This window comes from Procambarus clarkii, chromosome 58, assembly GCF_040958095.1.
Source record: "Procambarus clarkii isolate CNS0578487 chromosome 58, FALCON_Pclarkii_2.0, whole genome shotgun sequence".
Taxonomy (NCBI): Eukaryota; Metazoa; Arthropoda; class Malacostraca; order Decapoda; family Cambaridae; genus Procambarus; species Procambarus clarkii.
The window spans coordinates 12,933,641-12,955,919 of NC_091207.1; the positions used below are offsets into that span (position 1 = coordinate 12,933,641).

At 47.9% G+C, this 22,279-nt stretch overlaps 1 protein-coding gene across 1 annotated transcript; it reads right to left on the bottom strand.

The window, feature by feature from the left end:
* Nucleotides 1-3,036: 3,036 nt before the first annotated feature.
* Nucleotides 3,037-7,619, bottom strand: LOC138353560 (mucin-2-like). The gene is made up of 2 exons (XM_069306741.1): nt 7,606-7,619; nt 3,037-5,112 (listed from the first exon to the last, which is right to left on the bottom strand). Exons 1-2 carry the CDS (start codon nt 7,617-7,619, stop codon nt 3,489-3,491), a joined length of 1,638 nt encoding a protein of 545 aa, XP_069162842.1. The 3' UTR covers nt 3,037-3,488.
* Between the last annotated feature and the right edge of the window lie 14,660 nt (nt 7,620-22,279).

Sequence of the window (22,279 nt, forward strand, 5' to 3'; positions counted from 1 at the left end):
TATGGTAGTGTGGTACAGGTGTGTGTGGTAGTGTGGTACAGGTGTTTGTGGTAGTGTGGTACAGGTGTGTGTAGTAGTGTGGTACAGGTGTGTTTGTGGTAGTGTGGTACAGGTGTGTGTGGTAGTGTGGTACAGGTGTGTTTGTGGTAGTGTGGTACAGGTGTGTGTGGTACAGGTGTGTTTGTGGTAGTGTGGTACAGGTGTGTGTGGTACAGGTGTGTTTGTGGTAGTGTGGTACAGGTGTGCTTTCCTCAAAGGAACATGTTTCAGACAGACTTCATATGCTTCAGAAGTCAGTTTTCTATTTCTTGTGTAGGATTTGTATTAAACTTCTTTATGCGTGATATCCAAAAACCTGTAAATATAACTGATATCAACACGAGCGTGGCAGATTTTGATTGAGAAATTGAACACATGCCCATGCACTCAGCCCCGGGGCCAGGCTTATCTTGAGGTTATCTTGAGATGATTTACGGGCTTTTTAGTGTCCCCGCGGTCCGGTCCTCGACCAGGCCTCCACCCCCAGGAAGCAGCCCGTGAAAGCTGACTAACACCCAGGTACCTATTTTACTGCTAGGTAACAGGGGCATAGGGTGAAAGAAACTCTGCCCATTATTTCTCGCCGGCGCTGGGGATCGAACCCAGGACCACAGGATCACAAGTCCAGCGTGCTGTCCGCTCGGCCGACCGGCTCCCCATGGATTTCAGGCTCATGGCATTCAATATTTATAAAGAAATGCAAGGTCCCAGTAGCACAGGAACTCAGTATAGTGTGGAGGAAGAGCTTGGACACGGGGGAGATACCAGATGCGCTTAAAGCAGCAGACATAGCCCCTCTACACAAGGGAGGGAGCAAAGCATTGGCAAAGAATTATAGACCAGTTGCACTAACGTCCCACATATAAAAGTATTTGAGAGAGTGATTAGGAGTCAGGTCACCAGTTTCATGGAGACCAATGACCTCCACAACCCAGGCCAACATGGATTTAGAGCGGGAGGATCATGCCTCTCACAGCTACTTGACCATTACGACAAAATCACTGAGGCATTAAAAGACAAGCAGAAGGCAAATGTGATATACACGGACTTCGCAAAGGCATTCGATAAATGTGACCATGGCGTGATACACACAAAATGTGGTCATTGGAAAGAACTGGTAACGTATGACTCTGGATACTCAGTTTTCTATCGAACAGAACACAAAGAGTAAAAGTCAACTATATAAAATCGAGTCCAAGCGCAGCTAAAAACTCTGTACCTCAGGATCCAGTCTTTGCACCAATGCTTTTTCTTATTCTCATATCAGATATAGACTCAAATACAAGGCACCGCTTCGTATCATCCTTTGCAGATGACACAAAAATCAGCATGAAAATTACGGCTGTTGAAGACATTGAAAAACTACAAGCAGATATTAATAAAGTTTTCGACTGGTCAGCAAAAAATAACAGGATGTTTAACAGTGATAAATTCCAGGTACTCAGGTACGGTAAAAGAGAGAACCTTAAATATAATACAGTGTACACTCACAATCAAATTTGCCCGTAGTAGGAAAGAAACATGTAAAGGATTTGGGAAAAATGGTTTCTGACGACCTAACGTTTAGGGAGCATAACCAAGCAAATATTGCGTCAGCCAGAAAAAATGATAGGATGGATTACGAGAACTTTCAAATCCAGGCATTCCATCACAATGGTTGTACTCTTCAAGTCACTTGTGTTGTCCCGTCTTGAGTACTGCTCAGTACTCACTTCCCCCTTCAGAGCAGGAGAGATTGCTGAAATAGAGGGAGTACAGAGAACATATACGGCACGCATAGACGATATAAAGAACCTAAACTATTGGGATCGTCTCAAAGCTCTCCAAATGTACTCTCCAGAAATAAGACGCGAGAGATATCAAATAATATACACATGGAAAATACTGGAGGACCAAGTACCAAATCTGCACAGTAAAATAACAACATACTGGAGTGAACGATATGGAAGTAAATGCAGAATAGAACCAGTGAAGAGCAGAGGTGCCATAGGCACAATCAGAGAACACTGTATAAACATCAGAGGTCCACGGTTGTTCAACACCCTCCCAGCGAGAATAAGAAACATTGCAGGAACAACCGTAGACATCTTCATGAGAAAACTAGATTGTTTTCTTTAAGGAGTGCCGGGCTGTGGTGGGTATGTGGGCCTGCGGGCCGCTCCAAGCAACAGCTTAGTGGACCAAACTCTCACAAGTCAATCCTGGCCTCGGCTGGACTTTTGGCGAGTTTATTATTATTATTATTATTATTATTATTTTCTACCACAGACGTGGCCACACATTTACAATGCTAATCAACATATATTTATATATTCCCCATCAAGCAGGTAAGCATTATCGGTTGAAATTGATCAATATATTTGAAAATGACCATGGAGTGATAACCCACCAAATGTGATTGACTGGAATAGGGCGTTGGATTTTATATTTTGTGTAAATCGGAATGCATAGAGTAAGAGTCAATCAAATAAGATCAAGCCCAAATGCAGTGAAAAGCTCTATTTCCCAGTTCCTTGCACCACTGCTGTTTCTCATTCTCATATGCGATATAGACAAATATACAAGTCACAGCTTCGTGTGACTGATAATACAAATTTTTTTGCTGATGATACAAAAATCAGCATAGAAATTTATTCTGACGAAGCCACTAAAACCTACATGCCGATATATATATATATCAGGCCAAAAGTATTCGACTGGCCAACTGAAAATAACTTGATTTTAAACGAAGACAAGTTCCAGGTACTGAGGTACGGTGGAAACAAGGTTAAACGAAACACGGTACAGGACACAATCATAGAAGAAAAGCAACATGTAACAGTTCTAGGAATTATGATGTCTGACGACCTGACATATAGTGAACGTGAACAAACATATAGTGAACCGAGCAAATATAGCGGCAGCGGTCAGGACAATAATAGGATGGATTATGAGAACATTCAAATCCAGAGATCCCACAGCAATACTAATACTGTTTCAATCACTGGTGCTGTCCCGTCTTGAGTATTGCTCGGTACTCACTTCTCCATTCAAAGCGGGAGAGATCTCTGAATTAGAGAGAATACAGAGAACATATACGGCACGCATAGACACGATAAAACATTTAAATTATTGGGACCGTCTCAACGCTCTCAAAATGTACTCGCTGGAAAGGAGACGAGAAGGGTATCAAATAATATTTACATGGAAGATACTGGAGGGCCATGTCCAAAATTTGCGCAATAAAATAACAACATACTTTACCGAAAGGTGCGGAAGGAAATGCGGAATAGAACCATTGAGGAGTAGAGGTGCCATAGGTGCAATCAGAGAACACTGTCTGAACATCAGAGGCCAAACAGCTGTTCAACACCCTCCCAGGAAGCATTATAAATTTGGTCGAAACAAAGGTGGATGTTTCGCGAGGCACTCGGATAGGTTCTTGGCAGAAGTGCCAGACCAACCAGGCTTTAGTGGACATATGGGCCTGCGGGCCGCTTCAAGCAACAGCCTGTTGGAAAGTTAGGCCAAGTTGAGCCTTGCCTCTGGACGGGCTTAGGGAGTAGAAGAACTCCCGAAACCCTCTTCATGCAAAATCCAGGTAAGCCTGAGGAGGTGGAGGGAATAGCAGGGGTGTAGTGTGTAGTTGTGGTGTAGGGTGTAGTGGTGGTGTAGGGTGTAGTGGTGGTGTAGGGTGTAGTGGTGGTGTAGGGTGTACTGGTGGTGTAGTGTGTAGTGGTGGTGTAGGGTGTAGTGGTTGTGTAGAGTGTAGTGGTGGTGTAGGGTGTAGTGGTTGTGTAGAGTGTAGTGGTGGTGTAGGGTGTAGTGGTGGTGTAGGGTGTAGTGGTGGTGTAGGGTGTAGTGGTGGTGTAGGGTGTACTGGTGGTGTAGTGTGTAGTGGTGGTGTAGGGTGTAGTGGTTGTGTAGAGTGTACTGGTGGTGTAGGGTGTAGTGGTGGTGTAGAGTGTAGTGGTGGTGTAGAGTGTAGTGGTGGTGTAGGGTGTAGTGGTTGTGTAGAGTGTAGTGGTGATGTAGGGTGTAGTGGTGTAGGGTGTAGTGGTGGTGTAGAGTGTAGTGGTGGTGTAGGGTGTAGTGGTGGTGTAGGGTGTAGTGGTGGTGTAGGGTGTAGTGGTGGTGTAGGGTGTAGTGGTGGTGTAGGGTGTAGTGGGCGTGTAGGGTGTAGTGGTAGTGTAGGGTGTAGTGGTGGTGTAGTGTGTAGTGGTGGTGTAGGGTGTAGTGGGCGTGTAGGGTGTAGTGGTGGTGTAGGGTGTAGTGGGCGTGTAGGGTGTAGTGGTGGTGTAGGGTGTAGTGGGCGTGTAGGGTGTAGTGGTGGTGTAGGGTGTAGTGGTGGTGTAGAGTGTAGTGGTGGTGTAGGGTGTAGTGGTGGTGTAGGGTGTAGTGGTGATGTAGGGTGTAGTGGTGGTGTAGGGTGTAGTGGTGGTGTAGAGTGTAGTGGTGGTGTAGGGTGTAGTGGTGGTGTAGGGTGTAGTGGTGGTGTAGAGTGTAGTGGTGGTGTAGGGTGTAGTGGTGGTGTAGGGTGTAGTGGTGATGTAGGGTGTAGTGGTGGTGTAGGGTGTAGTGGTGGTGTAGGGTGTAGTGGTGGTGTAGAGTGTAGTGGTGGTGTAGGGTGTAGTGGTGGTGTAGGGTGTAGTGGTGGTGTAGGGTGTAGTGGGCGTGTAGGGTGTAGTGGTAGTGTAGGGTGTAGTGGTGGTGTAGTGTGTAGTGGTGGTGTAGGGTGTAGTGGTGGTGTAGGGTGTAGTGGTGGTGTAGAGTGTAGTGGTGGTGTAGGGTGTAGTGGTGGTGTAGGGTGTAGTGGTGATGTAGGGTGTAGTGGTGGTGTAGGGTGTAGTGGTGGTGTAGAGTGTAGTGGTGGTGTAGGGTGTAGTGGTGGTGTAGGGTGTAGTGGTGGTGTAGGGTGTAGTGGTGGTGTAGGGTGTAGTGGTGGTGTAGGGTGTAGTGGGCGTGTAGGGTGTAGTGGTAGTGTAGGGTGTAGTGGTGGTGTAGTGTGTAGTGGTGGTGTAGGGTGTAGTGGTGGTGTAGGGTGTAGTGGTGGTGTAGGGTGTAGTGGTGGTGTAGGGTGTAGTGGTGGTGTAGAGTGTAGTGGTGGTGTAGGGTGTAGTGGTGGTGTAGAGTGTAGTGGTGGTGTAGAGTGTAGTGGTGGTGTAGGGTGTAGTGGGCGTGTAGGGTGTAGTGGTAGTGTAGGGTGTAGTGGTGGTGTAGTGTGTAGTGGTGGTGTAGGGTGTAGTGGGCGTGTAGGGTGTAGTGGTGGTGTAGGGTGTAGTGGGCGTGTAGGGTGTAGTGGTGGTGTAGGGTGTAGTGGGCGTGTAGGGTGTAGTGGTGGTGTAGGGTGTAGTGGTGGTGTAGGGTGTAGTGGTGGTGTAGGGTGTAGTGGTGGTGTAGGGTGTAGTGGTGGTGTAGGGTGTAGTGGTGGTGTAGAGTGTAGTGGTGGTGTAGGGTGTAGTGGTGGTGTAGGGTGTAGTGGTGATGTAGGGTGTAGTGGTGGTGTAGGGTGTAGTGGTGGTGTAGGGTGTAGTGGTGGTGTAGAGTGTAGTGGTGGTGTAGGGTGTAGTGGTGGTGTAGGGTGTAGTGGTGGTGTAGGGTGTAGTGGGCGTGTAGGGTGTAGTGGTAGTGTAGGGTGTAGTGGTGGTGTAGTGTGTAGTGGTGGTGTAGGGTGTAGTGGTGGTGTAGGGTGTAGTGGTGGTGTAGAGTGTAGTGGTGGTGTAGGGTGTAGTGGTGGTGTAGGGTGTAGTGGTGGTGTAGGGTGTAGTGGTGGTGTAGGGTGTAGTGGTGGTGTAGAGTGTAGTGGTGGTGTAGGGTGTAGTGGTGGTGTAGGGTGTAGTGGTGGTGTAGGGTGTAGTGGTGGTGTAGGGTGTAGTGGTGGTGTAGGGTGTAGTGGGCGTGTAGGGTGTAGTGGTAGTGTAGGGTGTAGTGGTGGTGTAGTGTGTAGTGGTGGTGTAGGGTGTAGTGGTGGTGTAGGGTGTAGTGGTGGTGTAGGGTGTAGTGGTGGTGTAGGGTGTAGTGGTGGTGTAGAGTGTAGTGGTGGTGTAGGGTGTAGTGGTGGTGTAGAGTGTAGTGGTGGTGTAGAGTGTAGTGGTGGTGTAGGGTGTAGTGGGCGTGTAGGGTGTAGTGGTAGTGTAGGGTGTAGTGGTGGTGTAGTGTGTAGTGGTGGTGTAGGGTGTAGTGGGCGTGTAGGGTGTAGTGGTGGTGTAGGGTGTAGTGGGCGTGTAGGGTGTAGTGGTGGTGTAGGGTGTAGTGGGCGTGTAGGGTGTAGTGGTGGTGTAGGGTGTAGTGGTGGTGTAGGGTGTAGTGGTGGTGTAGGGTGTAGTGGTGGTGTAGGGTGTAGTGGTGGTGTAGGGTGTAGTGGTGGTGTAGAGTGTAGTGGTGGTGTAGGGTGTAGTGGTGGTGTAGGGTGTAGTGGTGATGTAGGGTGTAGTGGTGGTGTAGGGTGTAGTGGTGGTGTAGGGTGTAGTGGTGGTGTAGAGTGTAGTGGTGGTGTAGGGTGTAGTGGTGGTGTAGGGTGTAGTGGTGGTGTAGGGTGTAGTGGGCGTGTAGGGTGTAGTGGTAGTGTAGGGTGTAGTGGTGGTGTAGTGTGTAGTGGTGGTGTAGGGTGTAGTGGTGGTGTAGGGTGTAGTGGTAGTGTAGGGTGTAGTGGTGGTGTAGAGTGTAGTGGGCGTGTAGGGTGTATTGGTGGTGTAGGGTGTAGTGGTGGTGTAGGGTGTAGTGGTGGTGTAGAGTGTAGTGGTGGTGTAGTGTGTAGTGGTGGTGTAGGGTGTAGTGGTGGTGTAGAGTGTAGTGGTGGTGTAGGGTGTAGTGGTGGTGTAGGGTGTAGTGGTGGTGTAGGGTGTAGTGGTGATGTAGGGTGTAGTGGTGGTGTAGGGTGTAGTGGTGGTGTAGAGTGTAGTGGTGGTGTAGGGTGTAGTGGTGGTGTAGGGTGTAGTGGTGGTGTAGGGTGTAGTGGGCGTGTAGGGTGTAGTGGTAGTGTAGGGTGTAGTGGTGGTGTAGTGTGTAGTGGTGGTGTAGGGTGTAGTGGTGGTGTAGGGTGTAGTGGTGGTGTAGGGTGTAGTGGTGGTGTAGGGTGTAGTGGTGGTGTAGAGTGTAGTGGTGGTGTAGGGTGTAGTGGTGGTGTAGGGTGTAGTGGTGATGTAGGGTGTAGTGGTGGTGTAGGGTGTAGTGGTGGTGTAGAGTGTAGTGGTGGTGTAGGGTGTAGTGGTGGTGTAGGGTGTAGTGGTGGTGTAGGGTGTAGTGGGCGTGTAGGGTGTAGTGGTAGTGTAGGGTGTAGTGGTGGTGTAGTGTGTAGTGGTGGTGTAGGGTGTAGTGGTGGTGTAGTGTGTAGTGGTGGTGTAGGGTGTTGTGGTGGTGTAGAGTGTAGTGGTGGTGTAGTGTGTAGTGGTGGTGTAGGGTGTAGTGGTGGTGTAGGGTGTAGTGGTGGTGTAGGGTGTAGTGGTGGTGTAGGGTGTAGTGGTGGTGGAGACCGGTCTTTGCCTCCTTGTCCACTCCGCTGTGCCTGGGTCTGTGGACCATATTGTCTGTCTGCCCGAGGCTTGCTGCTCGCGGGGGGGGGTGGGGGGGAAGCCCATTTACCTTTACAGGATAAATGTCATTATATAAGGGAGTGTGTTGGAGGGGGGGTGTGAAGGGAGGAATCCCATGCCTCCCGAGCAGCGGGCTCTACCCTTATGACCCCTTTCACCTGTAAGGTTGATATGAAATGTGCAACCCAAGATCCGTAGAGTTTAGCTCATGTTAACCTAGGGTAGCATCACACAGCCTAGTGGACGTTTTGTGTCCACTAGACTGCGCGACACAGTGCTTGCCAGGATCAGGTTGGGTTACCGTTACCTGTGGCAGGTAGCTACAGGTGACGGGTCTCCCAATCCTGAGCACTCCAGTTGCAAACTCTGTGAGCAGGAACTACGGCATGATCTCCCGCACTACATCACTGAATACCCAGTTATTAGACCTTTCAGACCAGTTGGCATGAGGTACCTGGAGCTTTGCAATTTCTTTATTCACTCTCGTGTTCTTAAAAATATCCTCACAGTGTACCCAAAATTTGCCAGTGCAGGCTACTAAACATATGGCCCTGTATGACTAACCATCCTGCGAGATGGGGACTTTTATTACCACTGTTACCTTATTCACTCTTGTGTTGATGATATCCTCAAAATGCATCCGGAGTCTGCCAGTGCAGACCGCCTATCACATGCCTCTGTATGACTAACCATCCTGTGTGATGGGGATTTTTTAACATCACCTAGTTAGCTTTTTTGACACACTGTACTCCCCTTCATATAGTCTAGGGAAGCTGCACTAATGCAGATGTACCTAATATATTAATAAAAAATATCTGCACAAATGCCAAAGTACCTAATGTATTAATAAAAAAAATGTGGGGCAACCCACCACTACACCTCCATTTTAGGAGGCCTGGTCGACGACCGGGCCGCGGGGACGCTAAGCCCCGGAAGCACCTCAAGGTAAGCACCTCAAGGTACACCAGACAAAACCGGGATGATCCCACTACCACACCAGATGGAAGATCCCACTACCACACCAGATGGAAGATCCCACTACCACACCAGATGGAAGATCCCACTACCACACCAGATGGAAGATTCCACTACCACACCAGATGGAAGATTCCACTACCACACCAGATGGATGATTCCACTACCACACCAGATGGATGATCCCACTACCACACCAGATGGAAGATCCTACTACCACACCAGATGGATGATCCCACTACCACACCAGATGGAAGATCCCACTACCACACCAGATGGAAGATCCCACTACCACACCAGATGGAAGATCCTACTACCACACCAGATGGATGATCCCACTACCACACCAGATGGAAGATTCCACTACCACACCAGATGGAAGATCCTACTACCACACCAGATGGATGATCCCACTACCACACCAGATGGAAGATTCCACTACCACACCAGATGGAAGATCCTACTACCACACCAGATGGATGATCCCACTACCACACCAGATGGAAGATCCCACTACCACACCAGATGGAAGATCCTACTACCACACCAGATGGATGATCCCACTACCACACCAGATGGAAGATCCCACTACCACACCAGATGGAAGATCCCACTACCACACCAGATGGAAGATCCCACTACCACACCAGATGGAAGATCCCACTACCACACCAGATGGAAGATCCTACTACCACACCAGATGGAAGATCCCACTACTACACCAGATGGAAGATCCAAACACCAATCCTGACACCAACAGCTGGGCATCCTTTCCTGGCCTACGTGGGAAGCCTGACGCCAGCCTACAGAAGGTGGTGTTAGAACTTCCAGTTCGCATGAGTAAAATGGAACTTACCATCTGTAAGCTCCAAGAAACACTCACGGACATTAAAAATGGTTTCAACAGCATTTATGCTAAGATCAACATGGACGACCTGAAACAATGTTCAAGCGATCCTCTCGCCATCCCGAGGAGTGAAGTGAACGTCCAAGTCTCTAGTGAAATGCCTTGTAGTGCTTTAAGACACGTTTCAAGCAAATATTGACCACTCATCTAGTGCTGAAAATACCGCTGTGGCGAGTGTAAAAAATGAAAACCCGTTGTGTCTTAACTGTAATTAGCAAATGCACTCAAGAACTCATTCCAAACAATACCTCTTGTACCTCTATGAATCATGATGAATGTGCAATGATTATACAAGCTAGGAAGGGTACAGACAGCCAACTGACCTTGGCACGGATGAAAGAACTCTTTGACATTACTGACCCTGAAAAAATATCACTTGTAAGCAATAGTTTGCAACTTGTAAACCTTGTAAACACTTCCCTTCCTCAAATTTATGAACATTATTACCCACTACACTCTTAAATTTTTCATATGCAATGTGAGAAGCGTGCGAAGGAGGCTGTTTGATTTAATGATGGACGCTGGTGCCATCAACATTGATGTACTGTGCCTGCAGGAACCATACACCACAAGCACTAATGATGGACGCTGGTGCCATCAACATTGATGTACTGTGCCTGCAGGAACCATACACCACAAGCACTAATGATGGACGCTGGTGCCATCAACATTGATGACTGTGCCTGCAGGAACCATACACCACAAGCACTAATGATGGACGCTGGTGCCATCAACATTGATGTACTGTGCTTGCAGGAACCATACACCACAAGCACTAATGATGGACGCTGGTGCCATCAACATTGATGTACTGTGCCTGCAGGAACCATACACCACAAGCACTAATGATGGACGCTGGTGCCATCAACATTGATGTACTGTGCTTGCAGGAACCATACACCACAAGCACTAATGATGGACGCTGGTGCCATCAACATTGATGTACTGTGCTTGCAGGAACCATACACTACAAGCACTAATGATGGACGCTGGTGCCATCAACATTGATGTACTGTGCTTGCAGGAACCATACACCACAAGCACTAATGATGGACGCTGGTGCCATCAACATTGATGTACTGTGCTTGCAGGAACCATACACCACAAGCACTAATGATGGACGCTGGTGCCATCAACATTGATGACTGTGCCTGCAGGAACCATACACCACAAGCACTAATGATGGACGCTGGTGCCATCAACATTGATGTACTGTGCTTGCAGGAACCATACACCACAAGCACTAATGATGGACGCTGGTGCCATCAACATTGATGTACTGTGCCTGCAGGAACCATACACCACAAGCACTAATGATGGACGCTGGTGCCATCAACATTGATGTACTGTGCTTGCAGGAACCATACACTACAAGCACTAATGATGGACGCTGGTGCCATCAACATTGATGTACTGTGCTTGCAGGAACCATACACCACAAGCACTAATGATGGACGCTGGTGCCATCAACATTGATGTACTGTGCTTGCAGGAACCATACACCACAAGCACTAATGATGGACGCTGGTGCCATCAACATTGATGACTGTGCCTGCAGGAACCATACACCACAAGCACTAATGATGGACGCTGGTGCCATCAACATTGATGTACTGTGCTTGCAGGAACCATACACCACAATCACTAATGATGGACGCTGGTGCCATCAACATTGATGTACTGTGCTTGCAGGAACCATACACCACAAGCACTAATGATGGACGCTGGTGCCATCAACATTGATGTACTGTGCCTGCAGGAACCATACACCACAAGCACTAATGATGGACGCTGGTGCCATCAACATTGATGTACTGTGCCTGCAGGAACCATACACCACAAGCACTAATGATGTACGCTGGTGCCATCAACATTGATGTACTGTGCTTGCAGGAACCATACACCACAAGCACTAATGATGGACGCTGGTGCCATCAACATTGATGTACTGTGCCTGCAGGAACCATACACCACAAGCACTAATGATGGACGCTGGTGCCATCAACATTGATGTACTGTGCTTGCAGGAACCATACACCACAAGCACTAATGATGGACGCTGGTGCCATCAACATTGATGTACTGTGCCTGCAGGAACCATACACCACAAGCACTAATGATGGACGCTGGTGCCATCAACATTGATGTACTGTGCTTGCAGGAACCATACACTACAAGCACTAATGATGGACGCTGGTGCCATCAACATTGATGTACTGTGCTTGCAGGAACCATACACCACAAGCACTAATGATGGACGCTGGTGCCATCAACATTGATGTACTGTGCTTGCAGGAACCATACACCACAAGCACTAATGATGGACGCTGGTGCCATCAACATTGATGACTGTGCCTGCAGGAACCATACACCACAAGCACTAATGATGGACGCTGGTGCCATCAACATTGATGTACTGTGCTTGCAGGAACCATACACCACAATCACTAATGATGGACGCTGGTGCCATCAACATTGATGTACTGTGCTTGCAGGAACCATACACCACAAGCACTAATGATGGACGCTGGTGCCATCAACATTGATGTACTGTGCCTGCAGGAACCATACACCACAAGCACTAATGATGGACGCTGGTGCCATCAACATTGATGTACTGTGCCTGCAGGAACCATACACCACAAGCACTAATGATGTACGCTGGTGCCATCAACATTGATGTACTGTGCTTGCAGGAACCATACACCACAAGCACTAATGATGGACGCTGGTGCCATCAACATTGATGTACTGTGCCTGCAGGAACCATACACCACAAGCACTAATGATGGACGCTGGTGCCATCAACATTGATGTACTGTGCTTGCAGGAACCATACACCACAAGCACTAATGATGGACGCTGGTGCCATCAACATTGATGACTGTGCCTGCAGGAACCATACACCACAAGCACTAATGATGGACGCTGGTGCCATCAACATTGATGTACTGTGCCTGCAGGAACCATACACCACAAGCACTAATGATGGACGCTGGTGCCATCAACATTGATGTACTGTGCCTGCAGGAACCATACACCACAAGCACTAATGATGGACGCTGGTGCCATCAACATTGATGTACTGTGCCTGCAGGAACCATACACCACAAGCACTAATGATGGACGCTGGTGCCATCAACATTGATGTACTGTGCCTGCAGGAACCATACACCACAAGCACTAATGATGGACGCTGGTGCCATCAACATTGATGTACTGTGCCTGCAGGAACCATACACCACAAGCACTAATGATGGACGCTGGTGCCATCAACATTGATGTACTGTGCCTGCAGGAACCATACACCACAAGCACTAATGATGGACGCTGGTGCCATCAACATTGATGTACTGTGCCTGCAGGAACCATACACCACAAGCACTAATGATGGACGCTGGTGCCATCAACATTGATGTACTGTGCCTGCAGGAACCATACACCACAAGCACTAATGATGGACGCTGGTGCCATCAACATTGATGTACTGTGCCTGCAGGAACCATACACCACAAGCACTAATGATGGACGCTGGTGCCATCAACATTGATGTACTGTGCCTGCAGGAACCATACACCACAAGCACTAATGATGGACGCTGGTGCCATCAACATTGATGTACTGTGCCTGCAGGAACCATACACCACAAGCACTAATGATGGACGCTGGTGCCATCAACATTGATGTACTGTGCCTGCAGGAACCATACACCACAAGCACTAATGATGGACGCTGGTGCCATCAACATTGATGTACTGTGCCTGCAGGAACCATACACCACAAGCACTAATGATGGACGCTGGTGCCATCAACATTGATGTACTGTGCTTGCAGGAACCATACAATGCAAGCACAAAAATTATAACGCCACCCAAACTCTCAGGTTATGTAGCATTCCCAAATGTTGGTTCACATGATGTCGGTATCTTGACGTATGTTAAAAGTAACCTCGTGTGTAAACATGTTAAAAACCACAAAAGTGACGACTCATATTATCAGCAGTTTCAGATTGCTACAGCGACGGGCTTTATTAACTTAGTTAATGTATACGTAAGGTGCGATCAAATGGTGGAAGTTTTTCTTCCAAAAATCGCCAGCAGCTCTCACACCATTGTCATGGGGTATTTTAATGCTAGACACACTAGCCTGGCTGACACCAATACAAATACAAATGGTAAGGTTTTAGTGAAATATCTAAGAGACAATAACATGTCCGTGTTTAACTTTGACTCCGCTAACGTCACACACCTCATGGGTGGCAGACTTGATCATGTCATTGGTCTCGGTCTCATCGATGATGATGTCGGAGGACCAATTGTTCACGAATTACTTAGTGATCACTTTGCCACATTCAGGTTATACACCATCAATAATGTCAAATCCAAAAGTTTATAAAAAAAATCACTATCCCTGAAAATTTACACATGCTTCAAATTCCTAATTTCTGAATGGTATAACACTTACTGCTTTACTACCGTCAGTGCATTATATGAGGACCTGGTCACTGAAGTAACCGCTTTTTGTGACAATGTTGTAAAATCCACAAGACCCAAAACAGTGAGGAAGGGACAGAGGTGGTTCACTGACTCACGCCTTAAGCCCCTGCATGACAGAGTTCTATTCCTAGCTGAGCAGTATAAAACAACTGACACCCTCAACATCTTTCTTAAGGCCAGCCGAGAGTTTAGAGAGCTAAAGGAACAGGTGTATAACCAGCACTGGGAACAGTTTTTGCAAGGCATCAATCATGCAACATCCTCATCCCAAATGTGGAATAAAATTAAAAATATTTCTCATGCTAGCAGTCGTCAACTTGATCACCATTCACCTGTAGACTATGCCGACATGCTGCTTCAGCAATATGCAAGCACTGCTAGTATAAGCAGCCTGCCCCTACATGTACAACACCATCTGACTAGTACCAAAATAAAACGTAACTTCAATATTAAAATTGCCTATAGTGAAATAGGGCCTGATGATAACTATGGCATAACCTCCTGTGAAATTAAAATTTGCACTCAAGAAAGGTAAGGCTACCTCTCCTGGAGAGGATGGCATCACACACAACACCATGAGAGTACTTGCTGAGCTGCCAAATAGCCCTTTGCTAGAATTGTTTAATCAAAGTCTAGGGCAGGGTGTCTTACCTGACCACAGGACACAGGGACACAGGGACACATAATACCCATACCCAAGCCTAATTCACAAAAGTTCAGATCCATCTGTCTGACGTCGTGCATGTGTAAAGTTCTTGAGAGGATTATACTGGACAGACTAATGTTTCAAATCAAGCCCCACCTTGCTCCTAACCTGTATGGTTTCCTTCCTGGAAGAAGCACACAAACTTGCTTTGCTGAATATTTTATCAGAGAGGGACCAAGCTCTCAGGCGGCATTTATTGATCCCCAAACTGCTTTTGATACAGCAAACAGAGAAATAGTCTTAGAACAACTAGCTTATTTAGGAGTTAAGGGAAGACTGTTGACATGGCTCAGGGGTTACCTGAGTAACAGAACCGCCTCAGTCCTTTTCAAGGGGGTCAAAAGTAAACAATGTGTACCCTTCAGTTGGGTACACCCCAGGGTGGAGTGCTAAGTCCTACACTGTTCAGTGTTCTGATGCACAAATTAACAATTGATATTCCTACACTACCTGACGAAGCCGTCATCTGCTATGCCGATGACATATGCATTGTTGCAAATACCCAAACTAGACTGCAACCTCTACTTGATTCACTTGCTGCTAAAAGCATTATTATTTTTTATTATTATATTCTACCACAGACGTGGCCACACATTTACAATGCTAACCAGCATATATACATTTTCTTCTGTCCTCCATGGACAGGGTTAGAGATGTGTTAAACATATAGTTCAAGGATTTATTGAACAATCAACCACAGAAGGTAATTCGGTGCTTTTAAAATGCTAAGCTAACCTACATACGTAAATACATAGATACACAGATTTACATATGCCCTACATAAAGTGTTCGATGTGTCTTTTACATAGTGTCATTAATGTGCAGAAATGTAATTCTGATCAGCTTCCATATATATTTTATACACATACATATACATACACACACACACATATACGTACATATACATACATATATACACACACACATGCATTCACATACATTTGTCTCTTTTACTCTGACAGGGTGAGATAGCTGATAGAGAAACTAGTGTGCAATTAAGCACTTAATCACTGAAGGTGATTAAGGTGCTTTTACAAGCTCAGGTTATATAGTTACATCACATACATACATTGTATAATTGATGCATTACATGGTTAATCTTGGGTTCAAGTCCAATATATCATCAAGTGTTCCAGTACTCATATAGTAGGTACACAGTTCAGCATATCTTAGCCCAGGAGGGCGAAAGTCAGTCAATATGGGACATTCTACAATATAATGTTCAAGAGAGTGCATGTTTTCTCTTTCACAAAGTTGACACATTGTGTACTCGACATTTGGGTTTTGAGAAAGCTGCCAGATACGTCTATATCCCAGGCGTATTCTGGCCACTATAACATCACATTGCCGGGTTCTTGTTCTATTAGTCCCATATGTGAATGTCTCCTCACGATATCTATCATAATATTTAATGCTACAACTCTCCGGTCTTTGTGAATTTGCTAGGTCTGTGAGATCTTCATTAGATATTTGTTTAAGTATTCTCTTTGTCACTGCTAATGAAACACCCATATCAATTTCTACCACTGGTTTTCTGCAGGCTGTCTTTGCAAGCATATCAACAGTGTCATGCCTTGAGATGCCAACATGTGATGGTATCCATAGGAATTTAATCTCAAATCTGTTTTCTTTAGCAGCTAAAACATTCATTCGAATATCACTGACTATTTTCTGGGTGTCACTACTATGTGCGTTCAGTGCCATGTGGTCTTGTTAGCTCTATAACTAAATCCAGAGCTCTCCATTCCCAAGAGAAAACTCATGTCCCTATACCTTTCAAGGTCAACAACCAGATCATTGAAACACGTGGAATGCATCAGACGAGGGAGTGAGGAATGGTGGGGAGGACGAGGGGGTGGGAGATGGGGATGGTGGGGACGAGGGGACAGGGGAATGGAGAATGATGGGGACGACAAGGAGACAGAGAAGTGGGGGATGGTAGGGACGACGAGGAGACGGTGGAGCGGGGAATGGTTAGGAGGACGAGGGAATGTAGGAGTGGGGGATGGTGGGGAGGACAAAGGAACGGGGAGGGGATGGTGAGGGAGGACGAGGAGACAGGGGAGTGAGGAATGGTTGGGAGGACGAGGGGACGGGTGAGGGGAGAATGGTGGGGAGGACTGGGATACAGGGGAAGGTTACTGTGGCTCAGCAATGCACATGCTTTGCTGAGCCACAGCACCGCGTGGCCGGGTACAGTTAGTGTATTATTAAAAAAACTACTTGTTTTGTTTAGAGAATCCCAACATCTTCTGCATTGTTCAGAGACAAATTATTCAGTGCTGTTGACACCCTATTGACTGGTGCCAATATATCGACTCACTCCTTCAATGATAAACGGCTGAGTTCAAATGCCATCCATCATTTGACTCAGCAGTTTAATCAGACAACAATCTCATTCAGCTGAACGTCCCTTTTATATGCTATCTACTTCTCTCTGCTATTCCTCTTTATCTGTACCCCGCCATTCACGCATCATACACACATCATTCACGCATCATACACACACATCATACACACATCATACACACACATCATGCACACATCATACACACACATCATACACACATCATACACACATCATTCACACATCATACACACATCATACACACACATCATTCACGCTTCATACACACATCATTCACGCTTCATACACACATCATTCAAGCATCATACACACATCATTCAAGCATCATACACACATCATACACACATCATTCACACATCATACACACATCATACACACATCATACACACATCATTCACACATCATACACACATCATTCACACATCATACACACATCATTCAAGCATCATACACACATCATTCACGCTTCATACACACATCATTCAAGCATCATACACACATCATACACACATCATACACACATCATTCAAGCATCATACACACATCATTCAAGCATCATACACACACATTCAAGCATCATATACACATCATTCACACATACACACATACACACATCATACACACATTCACACATCATACACACATCATACACACACATCATTCACACATCATACACACATCATACACACATCATTCAAGCATCATACACACATCATTCAAGCATCATACACACATCATTCAAGCATCATACACACATCATTCACACATCATACACACATCATTCACACATCATACACACATACACACACATCATACACACATACACACATCATACACACATCATTCAAGCATCATACACACATCATTCAAGCATCATACACACATCATTCAAGCATCATACACACATCATTCACACATCATACACACATCATACAAACATCATTCACACATCATACACACATCATACACACACATCATTCACACATCATACACACATCATACACACATCATTCAAGCATCATACACACATCATTCAAGCATCATACACACATCATTCACACATCATACACACTACCTGTGGCAGGTGGCTACCGTTACCTGTGGCAGGTGGCTACCGTTACCTGTGGCCGGTGGCTACCGTTACCTGTGACAGATGGCTACCGTTACCTGTGACAGATGGCTACCGTTACCTGTGGCAGGTGGCTACCGTTACCTGTGACAGATGGCTACCGTTACCTGTGGCAGGTGGCTACCGTTACCTGTGGCAGGTGGCTACCGTTACCTGTGGCAGGTGGCTACCGTTACCTGTGGCCGGTGGCTACCGTTACCTGTGACAGATGGCTACCGTTACCTGTGACAGATGGCTACCGTTACCTGTGGCAGGTGGCTACCGTTACCTGTGACAGATGGCTACCGTTACCTGTGGCAGGTGGCTACCGTTACCTGTGGCAGGTGGCTACCGTTACCTGTGGCAGGTGGCTACCGTTACCTGTGGCAGGTGGCTACCGTTACCTGTAACAGGTGCCTACCGTTACCTGTGGCTGGTGGCTACCGTTACCTGTGGCAGGTGGGTACCGTTACCTGTGGTAGGTGGCTACCGTTACCTGTGGCAGGTGGCTACCGTTACCTGTGGCCGGTGGCTACCGTTACCTGTGGCAGGTGGCTACCGTTACCTGTGACAGGTGGCTACCGTTACCTGTGGCAGGTGGCTACCGTTACCTGTGGCAGGTGGCTACCGTTACCCGTGACAGGTGGCTACAGTTACCTATGGCAGGTGGCTACCGTTACCTGTGGCAAGTGGCTACCGTTACCTATGGCAGGTGGCTACCGTTACCTATGGCAGGTGGCTACCGTTACCTGTGGCAGGTGGCTACCGTTACCTGTGTCAGGTGGCTACCGTTACCTATGGCAGGTGGCTACCGTTACCTGTGGCCGGTGGCTACCGTTACCTATGGCAGGTGGCTACCGTTACCTATGGCAGGTGGCTACCGTTACCTGTGGCAGGTGGCTACCGTTACCTGTGGCCGGTGGCTACAGTTACCTGTGGCAGGTGGCTACCGTTACCTGTGGCCGGTGGCTACCGTTACCTATGACAGGTGGCTACCGTTACTTGTGGCAGGTGGCTTCCGTTACCTGTGGCAGGTGGCTACCGTTACCTGTGGCCGGTGGCTACAGTTACCTGTGGCAGGTGGCTACCGTTACCTGTGGCCGGTGGCTACCGTTACCTGTGGCCGGTGGCTACAGTTACCTGTGGCAGGTGGCTTCCGTTACCTGTGGCAGGTGGCTACCGTTACCTGTGACAGGTGGCTACAGTTACCCGTGACAGGTGGCTACCGTTACATGTGGAAAGGAGGCAACCGCACTCCTTTCCACAGAGCACATCTTGAGAGCTTTGAAGACGGTCCCAAAAAGACGTTGTATCATGTCTCTGTGTGTCGTATACGTTCTCTGTATTCTCTCTAATGTACGGTGTACTGTGATGTGGTGTACTGTGGTGAGGTGGGTTCTGTGGTGTGGTGTACTGTGGTGTGGTGTACTGTGGTGTGGTGTACTGTGGTGGTGGGTACTGTGGTATGGTGTACTGTGGTGTGGTGTACTGTGGTGTGGTGTACTGTGGTGGTGGGTACTGTGGTGTGGTGTACTGTGGTGTGGTGTACTGTGGTGTGGTGTACTGTGGTGTGGGGTACTGTGGTGTGGTGTACTGTGGTGTGGTGTACAGTGGTGTGGTGTACTGTGGTGTGGTGTACTGTGGTGTTGTGTACTGTGGTGTGGTGTACTGTGATGTTGTGTGGTGAACTGTGGTGTGGTATGGTGTGGTGTACTGTGGTGTTGTGTGGTGTACTGTGGTGTGGTGTACTGTGGTGTGGTATGGTGTAGTGTACTGTGGTGTTGTGTGGTGTACTGTGGTGTGGTGTACTGTGGTGTGGTGTACTGTGGTGTTGTGTACTGTGGTGTGGTGTACTGTGGTGTGGGGTACTGTGGTGTGGTGTACTGTGGTGTGGTGTACTGTGGTGTGGTGTACTGTGGTGTGATGTACTGTGGTGTGGTGTGATGTGGTGTGGTGTACTGTGGTGTGGTGTACTGTGGTGTGGTGTACTGTGGTGTGGTGTACTGTGGTGTTGTGTACTGTGGTGTGGTGTACTGTGGTGTACTGTGGTGTGGTGTACTGTGGTGTGGTGTACTGTGTGATGTACTGTGGTGTTGTGTACTGTGGTGTTGTGTACTGTGGTGTGGTGTAGTGTGGTGTTGTGTGATGTGGTGTGGTGTACTGTGGTGTGGTGTACTGTGGTGTACTGTGGTGTGGTGTTGTGTGGTGTGGTGTACTGTGGTGTGGTGTACTGTGGTGTTGTGTACTGTGGTGTGGTGTACTGTGGTGTGGTGTACTGTGGTGTGGTGTACTGTGGTGTGGTGTACTGTGGTGTGGTGTACTGTGGTGTGATATGGTGTGGTGTACTGTGGTGTGGTGTACTGTGGTGTGGTGTACTGTGTTGTGTGGTGTGGTGTACTGTGGTGTGGTGTACTGTGGTGTACTGTGGTGTGGTGTACTGTGGTGTGGTGTACTGTGGTGTGGTGTACTGTGGTGTGGTGTACTGTGGTGTGGTGTACTGTGGTGTGGTGTACTGTGGTGTGGTGTACTGTGGTGTGGTGTACTGTGGTGTTGTGTGATGTGGTGTGGTGTACTGTGGTGTGGTGTACTGTGGTGTGGTGTACTGTGGTGTGGTGTACTGTGGTGTGATGTGGTGTGGTGTACTGTGGTGTGGTGTACTGTGGTGTGATGTGGTGTGGTGTACTGTGGTGTGGTGTACTGTGGTGTGGTGTACTGTGGTGTGATGTGGTGTGGTGTACTGTGGTGTGGTGTACTGTAGTGTGGTGTGGTGTGGTGTACTGTGGTGTACTGTAGTGTGGGGTACTGTGGTGTAGGGTACTGTGGTGTGGAGTACTGTGGTGTGGGGTACTGTGGTGTGGTGTACTGTGGTGTGGTGTACTGTGTTGTACTGTGGTGTGGTGTACTGTGGTGTGGTGTACTGTGGTGGTGGGTACTGTGGTGGTGGGTACTGTGGTGTGGTGTGGTGTGGTGTGGTGTACTGTGGTGTGGTGTACTGTGCTGTTGTGTACTGTGGTGTACTGTGGTGTGGTGTGGTGTGGTGTACTGTGGTGGTGGGTACTGTGGTGTGGTGTACTGTGGTGTGGTGTACTGTGGTGTGGTGTACTATGGTGAGGTGTACTGTGGGGTGGTGTACTGTGGTGTGGTGTACTGTGGTGTGGTGTACTGTGGTGTGGTGTACTGTGGTGTGGTGTGGTGTACTGTGGTGTGGTGTGGTGTGGTGTGGTGTACTGTGGTGGTGGTGTACTGTGGTGTGGTATACTGTGGTGTGGTGTACTGTGGTGTGGGGTACTGTGGTGTGGTGTGGTGTACTGTGGTGTGGGTTACTGTGGTGTGGTGTACTGTGGTGTGGGTTACTGTGGTGTGGTGTACTGTGGTGTGGTGTACTGTGGTGTGGTGTACTGTGGTGTGGTGTACTGTGGTGTGGGGTACTGTGGTGTGGTGTACTGTGGTGTGGTGTACAGTGGTGTGGTGTACTGTGGTGTGGTGTACTGTGGTGTTGTGTACTGTGGTGTGGTGTACTGTGATGTTGTGTGGTGAACTGTGGTGTGGTATGGTGTGGTGTACTGTGGTGTTGTGTGGTGTACTGTGGTGTGGTGTACTGTGGTGTGGTGTGGTATGGTGTGGTGTACTGTGGTGTTGTGTGGTATACTGTGGTGAGGTGTACTGTGGTGTTGTGTACTGTGGTGTGGTGTACTGTGGTGTGGGGTACTGTGGTGTGGTGTACTGTGGTGTGGTGTACTGTGGTGTGGTGTACTGTGGTGTGATGTACTGTGGTGTGGTGTGATGTGGTGTGGTGTACTGTGGTGTGGTGTACTGTGGTGTGGTGTACTGTGGTGTGGTGTACTGTGGTGTTGTGTACTGTGGTGTGGTGTACTGTGGTGTGGTGTACTGTGGTGTGGTGTACTGTGGTGTGGTGTACTGTGGTGTGGTGTACTGTGGTGTGATGTACTGTGGTGTGATGTGGTGTGGTGTACTGTGGTGTGGTGTACTGTGGTGTTGTGTACTGTGGTGTGGTGTAGTGTGGTGTTGTGTGATGTGGTGTGGTGTACTGTGGTGTGGTGTACTGTGGTGTACTGTGGTGTGGTGTACTGTGGTGTTGTGTGGTGTGGTGTACTGTGGTGTGGAGTACTGTGGTGTTGTGTACTGTGGTGTGGTGTACTGTGGTGTGG